The 17,445-nt window shown below is 38.1% G+C and overlaps 2 protein-coding genes across 2 annotated transcripts; one reads left to right on the top strand and one right to left on the bottom strand.

Annotated features, from left to right (window-relative positions):
• Positions 1-4,262: 4,262 nt before the first annotated feature.
• On the top strand, positions 4,263-5,365 carry GLP5 (germin-like protein 5). Its single transcript, XM_089600740.1, has 2 exons — positions 4,263-4,494; positions 4,570-5,365. Exons 1-2 carry the CDS (start codon positions 4,383-4,385, stop codon positions 5,112-5,114), a joined length of 657 nt encoding a protein of 218 aa, XP_089456866.1. The 5' UTR covers positions 4,263-4,382; the 3' UTR covers positions 5,115-5,365.
• Positions 5,366-8,231: 2,866 nt separating this feature from the next.
• Positions 8,232-13,804, bottom strand: PHYA (phytochrome A). The gene is made up of 4 exons (XM_089630744.1): positions 13,073-13,804; positions 9,713-12,620; positions 8,895-9,185; positions 8,232-8,787 (listed from the first exon to the last, which is right to left on the bottom strand). The coding sequence occupies exons 2-4, from the start codon at positions 12,574-12,576 to the stop codon at positions 8,586-8,588; spliced, it is 3,357 nt and encodes a 1,118-aa protein (XP_089486870.1). The 5' UTR covers positions 12,577-12,620; positions 13,073-13,804; the 3' UTR covers positions 8,232-8,585.
• Positions 13,805-17,445: the final 3,641 nt, after the last annotated feature.

Genomic DNA, 17,445 nt, shown 5'->3' on the forward strand with positions numbered 1-17,445 from the left:
ACTTGCTATATATAATGAAAATAATATAATATAAACAAAATTATTTGTATGTATTCTTATATCTTCCCTTTTTTCCCTCCTGATCGGGCATGAATCGTGCATAGAAACTCCTACGTCATGCGTGAGTTAAAGCAAATAAATAAAGCGTAAAATTATCCGTCTAAATATTACTGAATGCATAAACATTTCCCCAAAAAGTCAAATAGATAACAGCTTAAACATGCTTATTACAATATTATAGATAATACACTAATCACTAACAATAAGTTTTTTTTTTTTTTTTTTCTTTTTCTTTTTTTGAGGAGCTATTACAAAATTATCATCCCATTAGTACTACTATACTAGCTAGTATTATTTAAAACCGTTGACATTCCTTTTTTTGCCCTTCAGATCGTTTACAGCATCTTTAACGTTTTCTAATGCAATATTTGCTTCAAATAAGCAAATACATTCAGTGCATTATATATTTTATACGTCAATATATATTGCTAGCTAGTTTAGAGGTTGTTTTTAAAAAAAAAAAAAAAAAAGAAGAAGAAGAAGTAAGGTTTACTTCAAAAAAGGTTGGTCACTTCGATGTGTTGGCATAAATGATAAGTGTTCCTTTTTTTCCTGCCAAATTTAAGAAATATGTGCCATGTATTCGATTTGATCCAGGTCAAAGTCTCTCGGTATCACATGAGAGTTCTATTTTTAACTATATGTAGATGATTTTATTAAGTTTGACAATCCCCAATTATTATTATTTTTTTTTGGACTATTTTTTTATTCATACATTGTATAGTAATTACATGGAACTTAAACTCAGAATAGAAGGGGATATATATGAAAAAATTGTTTGAAATAGTCAAATAACTATTTTTCATTAAAATAATAATTATTTCAATATTAAAAATATAATCCAGTTTTTAAATAAAATCATATCATAATTACTTGAATATTAAAAATATACACGCATATCTTAGTTTGAAATATATTCCAATTATCAGATAATTAAGTTTAAATTTTAACATAGATAGTATAAACCGACCATATATTTATTGTTGTTGTTTTTTTTTTTTTTTTTTTTTTTTTTTTTTTGTTAAGGGTTTCCAATCTAACTTGTGTTCTTATTTGAGAAATTATCATGTGTATTTCTTATCTTTAGTTATAATCCGGCTACTTATTCTCTAGTATCTAGAAATATCACGCCCATCCCTTCATATACATACATATATATATATATATATATATATATATATATATATATATATATATATGAGATCTTCCGTTCTTATTTTTCTTTTCTTTCTCTTTCTCTTGAATATACAAACTAAACTAACATTAACTTCCAAAACTATTTATTAGCTAAGGCGCATTACGTGATCAATTATTTAATCTGCAACGTCAAAGCTTGTTTAATGTTCTAGAAATATTGCACATAGTTAATGCAATTTTATTATATCTAAATGTTTTGGTTAAAACAATGCAAGAACTCGTATTTTTTTCAACTCTTTCCATTACATATGCTATAAAACAAAAGTACACCGTAGAACCTATATATAACCTATTGTGGTGTTGGCAAATTTCATTATTAATTCTACCTAGAGTTTAGACCATGACAACGTTCCTCTAAAGGGCTTGTTGGGTGTTATATATGAGCAAATATTCTCCAACACATACATGTAGGAGCTTAGTAAATATTCAAATGGGCTGCCTAACCCGAGCGTTGAAGTTATTGCTAGACATTATTAATAAAAGTAGACTTGAAAAGACTGTAACATCTAGTTATATGTGTAAATCTTAGTTTGAGATTAAAATGCTAAAGGGAGTTGAATTGAACACAACTTTTAAATTTTTATTTAATTATTATTCCGTATTAAAAATTAAACTCCTCAATACATGCATGAAGGAAGACAAAAAGAGAAGTGTTTGGCTAAATGAAACTAACATAATCAGTTAGCCAATGCCAACTTGGCTTAAGTGGTTGACTCAGCTGCTGATGTGGCTGACTGGACTGGACTGGACTCTAACAGCCAATCCACGTGGAGATTGTCCTTCATCTTTAGGAACCAAGTGATATGATCAATCGCACACGTATTCAATTTTCCAATTGCTTGCAAAGAACCATATATCAAATGAAGTAAAGATAAATTTTTGATATGTTAGGAACCATATGTCGTGAAGTACTGGATTTGTAACCATTGCACCTGCTGCATCGATAAATTGTCCCACCATATCACTAATACGCTTAGCAACTTGATCCATAATAATTTTGCATGTTTTCACGTTGCTCGAGCTTCAAGCACGTGTAATATGCCCATCGGCGTTGACACGTTGTCCATAAACATTAGATGTTGCTTCAGTGTAGAGCAACCTTGATTATAGTACCAGTCCAATTATTTTTAGGCGGAGTCCAATTAATTTTTTATTTTTTTTATTATTGTGGTGTTGTTTTATTATTAAATGAGATTTGCAAATATCAAATTTATAGTGTTATGATTGGTCTTTTTTTATGAAGTTGTTTATTTCAAAATATGTCTTTCATGTCGCTTTAAAATATGACGTAAATGAAGCATTTCTATTCTCATTGCGATTTTGTGAGCTTGCATTTCAAACTTATGAATGACATGATTAAGACACGCTATGATATAATGAACATTATCAAATTATCACATGTTGTACAAGGGACGGTAAATACAACTTTTAAATACGTGCCCTCAAATTAACTACTGCAATATATATATATATATATATATATATATATATATATATATATATATATATATAATGTATTTGTATGTCACCAGGCATAAAAATGACACATAATCTAATAGATGCCCCACAATGGTTGTAGGTATTAGTTGGACGAAATATATTATATAAATATTTGTTTTAACTTGGCAAACATCCTAACCATTTCTTCGATTTCTCCATCTTTCCACCAGATAATGATAACAACCTTTTCCATGATTTTTTTTTCATGAACTTTTCAGTCGCTCTTGTACATTACTACATACATATACACACATAATTAATAAAGTGATTGAAATATAACACACCAAAGTACATGAAATATACATACACCTTTTGAGTACCAAGCCATCCATAACAAGTATGAGAAAAAGAAAAAACTATAATTAGAAAGATGATCATCTCATGAAAAAGGGAGTGCTATATTTAATTTTATCATTACAAAAATCTTATTTGAATAATAACTTTCCTTGAAATAGTGCTTTCTACATGGCAAAGTTTTGTTATAGCGCGGTCATTTACGTTTTGAAATTCATCCGATACTAATAGTGAGATGATCTCAAATATTTTAATACCATAACGAAACAAAAAATCATAAACAAATTTCCTGATGAAAACAAAATGAAGATACGTGTACCATTGGGTCTCTATTACTTGCTGTTTTCACGAAGAAGAAATATATAATACTTGGAAGACAAATTATAAGAGGATGGTTAGATAAAAAAGTAAAGCAAAAGCATTGGAAAAAAAAAAGGATTGATTATCTTTTACCCGTCTTAAACATTCAAGCAAGTCGGTATAATGATCTCTCCATTATGTTAGTTACTATGTGATTACACAGTTTAGGTTAAAACTTAAAAACATTACCATATTAGCCAAAATGTATTATGTGACGGGAAATTTTGTTATCCGCCAGATTGTCTCGCATAAGAAAATTTTTGGCTTTGAGTAATTTTTTTTTTCAAATACCACAGAAATAATTCGAAAAAAAAGAACTAAAATTCGAAAAAAATCGGAAAAGATGATACCACGGAAATAGCCGGTATATTTCCGCGGAATCAGACAAGAAAAAGAAATTTATGTTTCTGTTTTTGGAGCAAACGGACTGAGAGAAATAAAATTAAAGCATGTTACACTAATACTAGTAATACGAGAGTCAAATCCTAACCGCTCATATAACCCAAATATTAGTAAGGCCGTGCGCGAGTGACACGATCTTCGCATCTTGGCCATTCAAAATTCTATCTTTAAAAAAAAAAAAAAAAAAAAAAACTCTCAAATTCAGATCACAAGTTATTGCATTTACATCTAAATTCTAAAGCCACCAATTTGGTGTGCAGTAATAAGGGAGTCCAATTCACGCGCAAATAATATGGTCAACGACCAAACTTAGGGAGAGAGAGAGAGAGAGAGAGACGGCATTTCGGGTGATGACTTGGCTTCCGGAATAAGAAGTAGAAGCAAGTAAGTAAAAAAGCATGTCCCATGCTTACAAAACACCCCTCTCTCCTACCTATAAATACATTCACCGCACCCTATCACTTCCTCATCTTCCAAATCATTTATTATTCCAAACAACCAAAAACAAAAGAAAAAAGAAAAAAAGAAAAAGTCTCCTCTTCTCTCTCTCTCTCCACAAGCAAAACGACATGTCGTCGGCGAAGCTCCTCCTCCTCTCGGCAGCCTTCTTCGCCGTCGTCTGCTTCTCCGGCGCCGACCCCGACAACCTCCAAGACGTCTGCGTCGCCAATCTCAACTCAGGTCGCTAACCAAACTGCTTCAAACAAATTCCATTTTATCTAATCTGTTTATTGATAATTTATTTTACTGTTACAGAGGTGAGAATGAACGGGTTCGCGTGCAAGAGCGCGTCGAACATAAGCGCGGAGGACTTCTCGAGCAACGTGCTGTCCCGTCCCGGCGCGACCAACAACACTTTCAAATCCCTAGTCACCGGAGCGAACGTGATGAGAATCCCCGGCCTCAACACGCTCGGAGTCTCCATGGCCAGGATCGACTACGCGCCCGGAGGCATCAACCCTCCCCACACGCACCCACGCGCCACCGAGATCGTCTTCGTCATGTACGGCTCGCTCGAGGTCGGCTTCATCACCACCGCCAACGTCCTCGTCTCCAAGACGATCACCGCCGGCGACACCTTCGCTTTCCCGCGCGGCCTCGTTCACTTCCAGAAAAACGCCGGCGATTCTCCGGCCGCCGTGATCGCCGCCTTCAACAGCCAGCTTCCGGGGACGGTGTCCATTCCGCTCACGCTTTTCGCCGCCTCGCCGCCGGTTCCGGACCACGTTCTTACCCAGGCGTTCCAGATCGGGACGAAAGAGGTTCAGAAGATCAAATCCAGGTTCGCTCCCAAGAAATAGGGTTTGGATTTTCGAGACTCTACTCCGATTGCGAATCCGTGAGTTTCATCGTGTTTGTTTGTTCGTTTCGTTTGAAATATGATGATGATTTGATTTGGTCGCACATTGGGATGTTCGTTCGTCCCTCTGTTTGGGGATATTTTTTCACCTTTTATTGTCGTTCTTTGTTTCTTTAATTTCACAATTGAAAAGATGAAGATAAAAAACAGTTGTTGGTTTTTTATATTTATTTTATTTTACTTACTTTTATAGATTGTTGTTGAAGAAGAAAAAAATAAAAAATAACACAAAGCTTTTGACCAATGAATTAATACTACTTTGCAGTTGGATAATGTACGTTATCAGTTTCCTCAATTTCCCAAATGTTCGTTTCGCTTGATTCTTTTTATTTTTTATTTTTTTGCTCAATCAATTACGTTTTTTTTTTTTTTTTTTTTTTTTTGCTCGAACTCAATCAATTACGTTGTGCTGTGTACGATTGCTGATTGCATGATGTCTAAATTTGCCAAGTGCCAAATGGTAATGTTAGTCTGTTCTATTATATGATTAAAATTTAAAAGTGGTTGTTTTTGCCTTTTAATATTTTTTTCTTTTGTTTGACATGAGTGTGAGTGCTCACTTTTGAGTTCTATACTCATAGAGTCATCGTTAGATTTTTATTTTCACCAATTAGAGCTAAGCAAAGTTAAACAGCCATTATTCAATTGTTTTAAGAGCTGGCGATGAAGATGTATATAAAATCTTTACGAATACTTCACATGGCGAAGTGTAATCAGCGAGTGTGATGAGAATCGATGATGGCTCAATGATTATTAAACTACGTGTTTCGTTTTTTCTAAAAAAAAAAACTCGGTCACACTCACACATGTACCTTTTATATGATTTTATTATATTCATTGGATTACGTGTCAACTCTCTTTTATTCCACCAATGAATTATAATAATGTGTGCATTTCAAGTAAATTTATATTGAAAATTGAAATTGAAATATGATTAAAACATTATTCTTTAATTGATTTCATTTAATTTTATTCAAAATCTAAATAACTTGTTTCAAATACTGTTAAAAAAAACAAGACGCTCTAGCAAATAGTGTCATCATAAGCTATCTCATTTGCAAGTTAGCCAATTTTTTTCAACGGAAGCTAACGCTAGTACCGTTATTGTTAATGACACTTCCGTTAGGCATTTGGTTGACTTAGGAGGCTTTACGGTAACGGTATTATCGTTGACCTTAATAGAAATATAGATTTTCGATCATTTTCATTTTAGTAATTAAAAAAAAAAAATCAATTATAAATGAGAAATGAAAGGGATTAAAATGTTAAACTTTTAAAGCAAGGGATTAAAATGAAAACTGAATTGTATTTTTATTAATCACTTCAAAATAAAAAAAAATATAAAGGTCAAACATTACAATTCTACTCATGAATACTCATGTTTTGAAAGTTTACATCAAAATTATCACCAAGATCAATGTTCACAAATGCTTCTTGAGCACGTTTTTCATGTTGACACAAATCTTTGTAAACGGTCAATGTCTCGACCATTTCGGATTTCAAGTTCTGTCTTCGATCGTCAATAATGCAACCCTAGCTACTAAATGCGGATTCAGATGAAACCGGGATCGAATGTAGATCTCGGGTCATCTTGGACAATATTAAGAACATGTTTTTGTGTTGCCTCCACTATACTAGCAAGTTGAGGTCGTCTTGGTTCATGGAGGCGAATTGTTGAGAGTTGTATAGCGTGATATCGTCGTGTTCAGATGTTTCTCGAGAGGTGTTGGGATATGGTGACGATCTTGGAGACGAACTCCCACCTCGTGCAAAACGCCACATTTCATGATACATTCATCTCGCATCATCAACGGCTCAGATTAATAAAAAAAAACTGATTTATTCAACAGCCCAAAATCAATCGTTGCACATTAATTTTCCATTAGCTAACGATACATTGTTGCCTTGTCTTTTTCTGCTTGCCACACTTCTACTTCCGTCATGTGTCGGAAGTTTGTCTGCCATTTTCAAAGCCACTGAAATTGGCACTTCCGTTAGCTTAAAAAATGTTTCGGTAACAACACTTTGGTTATGTGTCATTAGTGTAGCTCAGGATTAGTCATAAACATTTCATTTACAATTTTGAGAGAGCAAATATTCCATTGAAAAATACCAAACGTACCCTAGTTATAGATTTTATGGTAGACATCTATAACTTGGCGTGTTCTTTGTTATTCAGACGTTAGACACAGATTGAGTCTTCATTATTAGCGAATTTCTAATAATGAATAAATAATAAGATTATAATGATAGTTAACAAGCATACACAAACCTTGATTAACTTTCAAGCTAAATTGGCCAAAGAATGACTTTAACTTCTCGTCGATATCTATGTCATTACATTCCAAATCAACAACTATCTCTAACTAAAACTCAAAGTTCAATTTTAGCTTTTTACTTATTGAAGTATTTATGGACTTTCGAAATGTAAACAAGAAAAAGCAAGTTAGCCTATTCTAGATTCTAAGTCTTTTTTGCTTTAAATGGGAAAATTATGTAACTATCTTGAAATGGACACATAATATTATAAATATCTATTACATAAACTCAAACTTCATTTTGTTTTTGGGAATATTATCTTCTATCTATAATCGCAATCTAGCATATATAAGATCATATTGCATGCCAATTGCCATTATTACACGGCTACATTTATTTATTAAAAAAAAAATTCTTAAAAAAAAAAACCGTTGCCGTGCAATGGCATGCAATGTGATCTATATACATATTCCGAAAATTAGATGAGAAGTACTGCCGAGTACTAATTTTAATTACTCAAACCAAGTATATGCTCTAATTTTTTTTTATTTAATAATAATGTTCGGTTCAAAATTTAGAACTTTTTAAGTTTTAAGTTTTAACACAACTTTTTCCAAAAAAACAAAAAGTTTTAACACTATATTATATTGTTGAAAATGGTAAGGGATCATTAAGTGCTGCACTGGAGTAATTTTTTGTTGCTCTATAAAAAGTGGTGGACGTCATTATTAACATCCTATTTTTTTTTCTTTAAAGTCATTATTAATTAGCAGCTGTGAGAGCCTCGCGCAGATATTAATTTGTCAAATAATTTTGAAAGAGGACTAATCTCATTTATTGAAAATAGGATACAAAGTTAGATGATGTTGAGCTAAAATTAACCATCCAAAGATAATAATTTCATTTTAGCCCCAAATCATGATACCAGACTTACCACTCGTCATAGAAAAGATGGCCATCTATAAACTAATTCTTTTTTCTCTTTAGCCAACAACCAAAAAAACAAACCCCAGAAACAACAAACAAGCAGAGAAAAACAACACGACAATAACGGCTAATAAATATGTACATGTAGCCAAATTCATATAAAAAAAATGGAAAAACTACATTTATTAAAAAGCATACAGCGTTAGAGACTCTCTTTAGTCTTTTCTCACTTGTGGGCACCGGCGAGTTCGACGGAGACGATGAAGGTGGACCGACCGGCCTCCTTGAGATACTGAACATCTCCGTTCATGAGCTTCACGAGCTTTCGGCTGATCAGAAGACTTATTCCGTCCTCGGACACGTCTGACTCGCTTCCGAACATTTGGTTCAGCAAAGCTTCCGGAATCCCAGAACCCGTGTGAGTTAACCTAACAAACAAACAAACGAAAAAAAAAAAATACACATTGTGTTAAACTACTATTTCATTGCCCGGGTATCTCTCTTATTTTATAAAAAAATAAAACAGAAGAACGACCTTAGGTCGAGGCGGGCGAGGTGAACAGAGTCTCCGAGGCGGTCCTTGGTGAGATTGGCGGCGACGATGACCTGGCCTCCGCTGGGAGTGAAGTCGATGGAGATGAGCAAGAAATCGGCCAAGACTTGTTGGAGTCGGAGAGAGTCTCCGTACAAGGTGTCGTTCATGGTGTTCTCCGAGGCGTCTTGAATCAATCGCACGCCTTTTGCCTTGCTCTTCATCATCACTTGGCTGATCGCCGCCACGAGCACCTCGTGCAGCGTGAACTCCACCATTTCCAGGTCCGAGTAACTGTTTGTTCGTTTATGGCATACATGTAAATACAGCACATAAAAAATAAATGAACTGTTACGTCTGCAACCTGAGAAAATGTTCGGTTTAAGAAAATTTGAGAGTTTCACTAAAATTTAGATATAAAACAAAATTCAAGAGAATGAAAATGCTAATCTAGTCTTTCTTTTTTTTAAAAAAAAAAGAAAAATTACATGAATAGTATTTCGAGAGTGCAACATTTCTGAAATAGAGGCTATTTTAAATCTTTTTTTAAAAAAAGTCTTTTTTTTTAATATAAACTTATATTCGTTATAAATGAAACAGTAAACAACAAACAAAGTTAAATAAACAATTCAAAATTGTTGTTTACTACTTAGAAAAATATTATTTTCGCTATAAAAACTTTGAACACGTTATTGTTGCGATTAATTTATAAAAAAAACTCTCAAAATTTCATCCTACTCCCGAGAAAAGTTATAATTTTCATTCAATGCAAAACCAGGTTTGCACCGGGTGAAAATACGGAAGCGAGAACGAAAGCATACCCATCGATGATACTGTCGAGATCGGAGTCTTCGAGGACTTTGCTGAGCTGGCGCTGGCACTGAGCGCTGGTGCGAAGAAGCTGTTTCTGCTCGGGCTCAAGCTCGGTGCCTTCCATCATCTTCCTCGAGAAGGCGATCCCGGACAGAGGGTTCTGAATCTGCCTCTTGATGTAAGACAGGGCTCTGAGTCTCTTGGAAGCCGTTTGTTCCATCAATCGCTGGACGTGAAGGACTTGCTGTAGCTCCAAGCTCGCGAGCTGCAAGAAGCAGAACAGCCCCGTCACCGACCCCTCTCTGTCGAGCTTCTTGCTCACGCAGAGCAAGCACTCGATGTACTTGCCGCTCCGAGCGAAGAACCCGTACTGAATCTTCTCGGATTCGTGCCCCGTCATCGCGTTGTTGAGAACGACGCCGAGGTTCACGAACGCTTCCTGATTCTTGAGGCGACAGCAAGCCGCGCCGACCCCGAAGACTTCCCCGAGGAGCATCTTGTCGATGACCTCTTCTCTTTTCCAGCCCGTGAGCTTGGTCATCGCCGGATTCCACTCCGAGCACCACCCGAACTCGTCGGCCCCGAATATGGGCGGGATCAGAGGGTTCCGGTTCTGGACGATGGCTTTGTAGTCTCCTTCGATGCGGGTGAACTTGTCCATCATCGTCTTCTGAACCGTCAGGTCTTGCGCCACGAAGCACACCCCGACCACGTCCCCGTTGAGGTCCCGGCTCGCACACGCGTTCACGACCAGGCTGATCGGGCCCGAGTTGGCCCGCGGACCGTGCGTCTTGATCTCGAACTGAATGTTCTTCTCCTCTTTACCCTGCAGCGCCAAGTCCAACATCCTCTTGACTATGTCGACCGACGCGTCTTCGGCGAGGGTCAACAAGTGCTCTCCGATGGCCTTGTCGACGGGGAGGCCAGTCAAGTCGGCGATCTTGGTGTTCCAGCCGTTGACGAGGCCGTCGACGTCGACGGCCAGGATCGGCACGGTGGCGGTCTCGATGAGACGGACCATCTCGCTCGTGACGGCCTCGAGCTCTTGCATCCCTTCGATCTTCATGTCGGTGAGCCTGGTGTTGAGGGTGAGCGTGGCACCGTCGAGCCCGGCGTCGGAGTCCTTGAAAGCGTTCCTGAGGATGAGCTGGAGCGAGTGTATGGCGTCCATCTCGAAGTCCTTCCACGGGAAGCTTCTCGTCCTCACGACCTCGAGGAAGGCCTTGAAGGAGGACCTCGGGTGCATCTTCCGACCGTCGTCCCGGTCCCCGGGCTCGTGCTTCGCTCCTCCCCAGCGGATCTCCGCGGCCGTGTGGGACCGGAACCAGAAGATCATGTCTTTGGGCGATATCCTCACCGCGGCCATGCCACAGACCATGTCGCCGAGCGAGAGCGCGCCGGGGTACCCCGCGTCGCTCAGGCTGTCCGTGCTCAGCCCCGTCGAGTCCATGTGGCACTCGCCCAGCCACATCACCAGGTCGCGGAGCTGCGCGTCGCTCGGGCAGACCCCGAGCCGCCATATCTTGCCCTTGTACAGCAGAGCCGCGCCGTCGCACTTCACGAGGTCCATGATGTTCGGGCTCTGCGTCACGATCCCCAGCGGGGCGTCCCTCATCAGCATGTCGCACAGCAGCGTCTGGGTTCGGAGGATGTTCTTCTCCACGATCTGGCTCTCGAGCTCGAGCTCCTTGTTCACGTGGATCGCGAAGACCTGGGCCAGGAACTCGCACGCGTAGCGCAGCGGGAACGGGACGAACCTCGGGGACGTGTTGTGGCACACGACCAGTCCCCAGAGGCGCTTCCTCTTCTGCGCGTTGTCGCCGTCCTCTTCGCCCTCGTTCACCACCACGGCCATGACCAGCGACGCGATCGAGTTCATGTTCGCCATGTACTGAAGGTGACAGCTGTGCGGGGCCCGCAGCGTGGACCCGCAGAGCGTGAGGTCGAAGGGAAGCTTCTCGTCCTGGAACACCTTGACGTGCTTGGCATTGCAGTCAACGATCATTCGGACCTTGTTCTTCATGAAGAGGAACCGCGCGGCCTGAGGGATGTCCGTGGCCGGGTAGTGCAGGCCCAGGTAGGGGTCGAGGCCGGGCTTGGTGACCTCCGAGACGACCTCGCCGTGGTCGTCCTCGTGAAACTTATAGGCCATGACCCGATCGTAGCCCGTGAGCTCGAAGACCTCCTGGACCATGGTGTCGCAGAGCCTTTCCATGCTTCCGCTGGGCAGAGATTGGAGGCGAGCGATGGCCTTCGCGGCGAGCTTGTACGACTGGAGCGCTCCGGCGGCGGTCATCGGGACCTCGTACGGCTTCACCGGCTCGAAGTCGATGATGAGGCTTCCCGTGACTCGGTGGACGATCGCGTAGAAGGGCTTCCCCGAGGTCTTGCAGTGGACGAGGATCGGGTTGAGGAGCGAGACGTCGCCGAACGCGAGGGCTTTTTGGAGAGCCGAGGCGCTCGGGCCGGTGAAGATGGTTCTGACGTCGGTTCCGACGCCGAGGACAGGGTGGTCTCCGACGCTGGGGACCGCGTGGCTGACCATGGTCAACATCTCCGGGGCGTTCTCGCTGTACGCCACGACTTTCAGATTCTTCTCGTCGAGGGCCAAAAGGCAGCCGAAGGGTTGGATCTGCTTTCCCTTCTGGATGTGGTGGAGGTACGCGGTGGTGACTTTGTCCGACCGCGGAGGCTGCTCCGACGACGCCGAGTTCGTCACCCGAACCGAGCTCGAGTAGTCGAACGAGCTTCCAGATTCCTCGAAGTCCGCGTGAAGCTTCGCGTCCACTGTCGTTTGGGCCACGATCCGGGCGCTGTGCCTCGACCGCCCTGAGTTCGTCGAAGACTGGCTCGGCTGCCGAGAAGACGACATTTTTTTTTTTTTTTGCTTTTCTCTCTTTCTTTTTTTTGGTTTACCTGAGAAGACAGCAAATGGTGAGTATAAAGTGTTCGCTTTGCTACTTTTTAGCTTTTTCTTTCCAGCAAAAAGGAAATACAAGCATACATAGATAGATTCCCTATTAATTGAAATGTGACTCAACAAAAAGCTTAATTCAGAGTGTGAAATACAGTAACGACAAAGGATCAATACAGAAACATGTCAAAATTAGAACTTGATTCCGGGTTTTTTGTCTTTCGGAAAAACAGGTCAACAGGCAATCATATTCAACGGTACTATTGTTCGTCTATCCCTAAAAAAAGCTAACAACCATAGAGGAAAAAAAAACAATTGAGCTTTTTAGAGTAGCTACACAGTTTTTTTAGTCCTATAATTTCTCTCCTTGGTTCCGATTTCATCAGGCGTGTCTCCAAAGAGGCTTTCAGAGGTCAAAGGAAAAACAAGCACAAGAGAATAAATTGACACTAACCTTGGTGGAACTTAGCTCTCAATCAGAAGCACTTATCTTCTTCTTCTTTCAGATCCAAACGCTCCACCGATTTAAACCCAAAAACAAACTCAGCAGAAGTACGACAAAAGAAGCTAAAAAAGGACAATCAAAAGCCGCGGTGAAGAACCAAAGCCAACAAAAACTCTCAGTCCCATAATCTATCTCTCTCTCTCTCGACCCAAGAAGAAAGGAAATTTATCGATCACCGCCTCTTCTGTCTGTGGGCCCCACAAGCCACTCCTTTCCCCATCAGACCTCGTGCGTCGCAGCTGATTGACGAACTGCCTCTCAGAGCAATAAAATACTACTTCTTTTTTTTTAATTTAATAATACTACTTTTTGTCATTCACGCAGGCCCAGAGTAAGAATATGGTTCAGAAATTTTTACAGAGAGAAGGAAAAATAGGAAAAAGAGAGCTGAGGCTGAGCTGAGCTCAATTAGTCTCCAGATATGGATAACAGTGGTAAAAATGGGATGGTTGGCTCACAGAGCCATAAATAGCAAGCAATTCATGAGTCTAGTGTTTCGAGTTCATGATTTCGAAAAGGGAAAGAAATGGAAAAGCTGACCCTTGATTACGGAAGTTGGTTTTTGTTTGTTAATCGCAGTCAATCAGAGAAACCAGAAAGACAAATATTTGAGTCACTGCTTTCCTCAGCTTTGCTAGTTGTTTTTGTTGTTACGCACTTACGAGATGAAATTGGGTGAGACTCCACGAAGAAAAAGAAAATGAAAAATCATAATAATGATAATAATAAAGGAAAGGAAAGGAAAGGAAAGTGAAATGACCGAAAAGCCCATGGGGTTTTGAGTCACGTATCGAATGGCAACAAAAGATTGTGTCAAACGCACATACGGGAGTCACGTGCGTAATCCTGATCCTGTTGGGATTGCGCTCGCTGGATAGCGCTGATTTCTTCCTATAAAAATATAAGATATTCATCGCAACTTGCCCAAATCTCTTTTTTTTTTTTTTTTTTTTTTTTTTTTTTATGTTTTTTATATAATTATTTATTATTATCATTACTACTAGCTCTTAGCTTGCCCAACTGCTGTGTCTCTTTTTTATTTTTGTCTTTTAATTTCTGGGGAAGTAAAATGAAAATGTGTGAGGTATGAGCAAGGTTCGCAATCCCGCGGGTTCCGACCGGATTCCGGTCGGGATCCCGTGAACCGGAGGGGACCGGGACGGGTCTTGCATAAACCGGTCCCGTGAACCAAACCCGGTCGAATTCCGGTCGAACCCGCCGGATCCCTCCCAGCCGAAGCCATTTTTGTCCAGATCCCGGGGAACCCGAGGTATCATCCGAGTTTTTCATTTTTTATGATTTTTTTTTTCAATTTGTACTTATGAATTGATGATTATTGCGATGATATTGTTGAATTTTAATTAATTTCGAGATTAGTTGTGATAATTAGTGTGTTTTATCGTACGTGTTGTAATAATTTTATACTCTACTTATGGTATTTTATGTTTAAGAACTCAGTTTATGTTTGGTATGAATCTTTGTTTGAAGTATGAACTATGAAGTTATGAACTATGAAAACTATTTTTATTATTGTAAAATATTTGTCTGAATCCCCATCGGGTTCCTACATTTTTTGTCGGGTTCCTCTCCGGTAAACGGGTTCCTACCGGTATCGGTTTCCTTTTTTTTTTTTCCTGAATCCCCTTCGGTTTCCTCTTCGGTAAGCGGTATCCCCCTAAAATTGGGGGCCCGGTACGGTAACGGTAACGGTAAGGCGATCCTTGGGTATGAGTATGAAGATGCAGTTTTAACTTTAAACTAAAATAAAATGAATGCTTGATCCACTGTACCTTGGGAAAATATCGTTCTTGAGTTTATCGAATGTTGTATTTATATATTGCTTTCAGATATATCAGTATCTATCTATTTAAGGTCCATCAGTTAAATAATCACATTTATAATTTAATATTATTAAATAATCGATATTTCATAAATTTCAAGTAAATAATTTTTATATATTTACAAGCGTAAATCTTAGATAAATAGTCATTTTCATTTATTAGATCACAACATTTTTATGACTATTTATTTAAGATTTACGAAACGTTGGTTATAAAGCAATTTCAAACGTTTTAATGGATTATTGACCTAATTTTTTGATCTATCTATTATATAAATGTCTTTTATGTTCAAAGCAGTTATTAATGAATCTTCTAATAAATTTTTTAATTAATTTTTTGCTTCCTAATTTATCAAAATTTGCTTCCTAATTTATTAAAATTTGCATAATAATAATAATATGATTATCTAGTTAACAAACTAAATTGAAATATTAATTTTGAAAAGGAGTTAATGTTTAGCTAATATTTGTACAATAGCCATTAAGGCCATCTCCAACCGATCACTCTATTTCTCACTCTATTTCTCTGTAAACAGTGATTTCTCTCCAACCGAACTCTATTTTCCACTCTATTTTTCACTCTATTTTTTCCCCCTTTATTTCCTATTTATACTTATACCCCTATATTTTTTATTATTATTACTAATTAGATAACTTAGATGAATTATGATAATGAGTAAAATATTACTCTATAAATTAATTATAATTATAAATATAAATACATATTAAATAAAATAAAATTTTATTTAATAAAAATCACAACACAAAAAATAAAATACAACACAATACAATTAAAAAAAAAAAAAAAAATTACAACACAACTCAATTAAAATAAAGTAAAACAAACTACAACGCAATACTATTGTTATTTTATTTTGTTGCATTGTGTTTTTAATGTCTTTTGAGTTTTCTTGTTGTTTTTTTTAAATTGCTAATGTAATTGTGTTTGGTATTAGTTTATTATGACCGTTTTAATATTATAATTTTCTTGCAATGTGCAAATATCATTGTTGTATTTTAAAATATTGTTGTCTTTTAAATTATGCACAATAATAAATTTTATATAAATTAAATAATTTTAGGGGTAAATATTAAGTAATTATATACAATTTGGGCATTTGGGTAAATTTTAAAACCTAAAAGAGAAACAAAAAAAAAAAAAAAAAAATTTGCGTTTAAACAGTGCAGCGCTACAAATAGCGCTGCACTGTTGGGAAATAACTTCCCACGCTATATTAGCGTGGGTTATGCCGCTCGAGTGGAGCACCAACGCTATATTAGCGTGTGTTTTGGCGCTCCACTGGAGAAGGCCTAATAACATCTAAAAAGCAAAACTGAACGAATATGCCTTTTAACCGAGTTCAATTAAAAAAATACATTAATTGTACAACAGAAAACCAAAAATCTAAAATGTTAACGAAGAAAGCAAGAAGCCCAGAATCCCATAAATTTATATAAAATTAATAAGTGGTATTTGCATCTTATGTCACAAATTGGCAATCCAATTGCAAATAAGTCACATGCAAAAATTTTAGAAAGTTTTAGAGGAAGATGAAGTGGTTTTTAATAAGGTATTGTAAAAATTCAGAAGACATGTAGTAACTAATAAAAAGATTAAATGATTAAATAAAGTAATTTGAAATTTGCACATGTGACACGAATGTAAATACGTGACACAAATGCAATTTTGACAACTTTGTGACACAAATGCAAAAACCCGACGAATTTGTGACATTGACGCAAATTCCCCAATTAATAATCCGATTTATATATTTTCAAAACCAAATCTTCAACAACTGCGCTAAAAAATTTCCAAATCGAAAAATCGTAACACCTATTCAATTTATCATGCGTAAACGTGGCCTAACGGTAGCGGGACGGGACGGAATCCCCGCTACCGTTAGGAACAGTAACGAGAGCGAGACTTCCGTTACTGCTATTGGGACGAGACGCGAGTCCCGTTAATGGGACTAACGGGATACGGTGATCCCATTAGTCCCGGACGTTAAATTTTTTTTTTTAATTTCGGCCGTTGGATCTTTGATCCAACGGCCCAAAAAAATAGCCGTTGAAAATTGTTACCGTTTTAATTATAGCCGTTGTAATTTCGGCCGTTTTTTTTTACCCTTTAATTTCTAAAATCTATAAATACCCCCCATTTCATTCATTTTCTTCACACATTTCTCTCAAACTCTCTCAAATTCTCTCACTCTCAATCTCAAATACTCTAATACTCTTTACCGCTTTCAATTTATCATGACATCATCATCCCACAATCGAGGAGGTCGAAGGGGAAGAGCTTCCCGAGGTGAACGAATGCACCGTTTTGAAGAAAATTGGTTGCACTTGTCTCAAAACGCCCCCGACTTAAACACTCAATACTCTTTCGATCCAAATTATGTTGCTCCTACTTTCGACCATTCGGAATTCACCGAAATTCCAAACACCCAAGTGTCATACTACCCTCAAATGGATCCTGAGC

This window comes from Urtica dioica, chromosome 11 (genome assembly GCF_054948205.1).
Source record: "Urtica dioica subsp. dioica isolate 48M chromosome 11, U.dioica_male_clone48M_v1_H2, whole genome shotgun sequence".
Lineage (NCBI taxonomy): Eukaryota > Viridiplantae > Streptophyta > Magnoliopsida > Rosales > Urticaceae > Urtica > Urtica dioica.

Excerpts from the sequence above, each read along its gene's own strand:
- GLP5 (XM_089600740.1), top strand. The coding sequence starts at position 4,383 with ATGTCGTCGGCGAAGCTCCTCCTCCTCTCGGCAGCCTTCTTCGCCGTC. Across the intron at positions 4,495-4,569 it reads CGTCGCCAATCTCAACTCAG|AGGTGAGAATGAACGGGTTC; the intron begins GTCGCTAACCAA and ends TTACTGTTACAG.
- PHYA (XM_089630744.1), bottom strand. The coding sequence starts at position 12,576 with ATGTCGTCTTCTCGGCAGCCGAGCCAGTCTTCGACGAACTCAGGGCGG. Across the intron at positions 9,186-9,712 it reads CTCGACAGTATCATCGATGG|TTACTCGGACCTGGAAATGG; the intron begins GTATGCTTTCGT and ends ACGAACAAACAG. Across the intron at positions 8,788-8,894 it reads CTCGCCCGCCTCGACCTAAG|GTTAACTCACACGGGTTCTG; the intron begins GTCGTTCTTCTG and ends TTTGTTTGTTAG.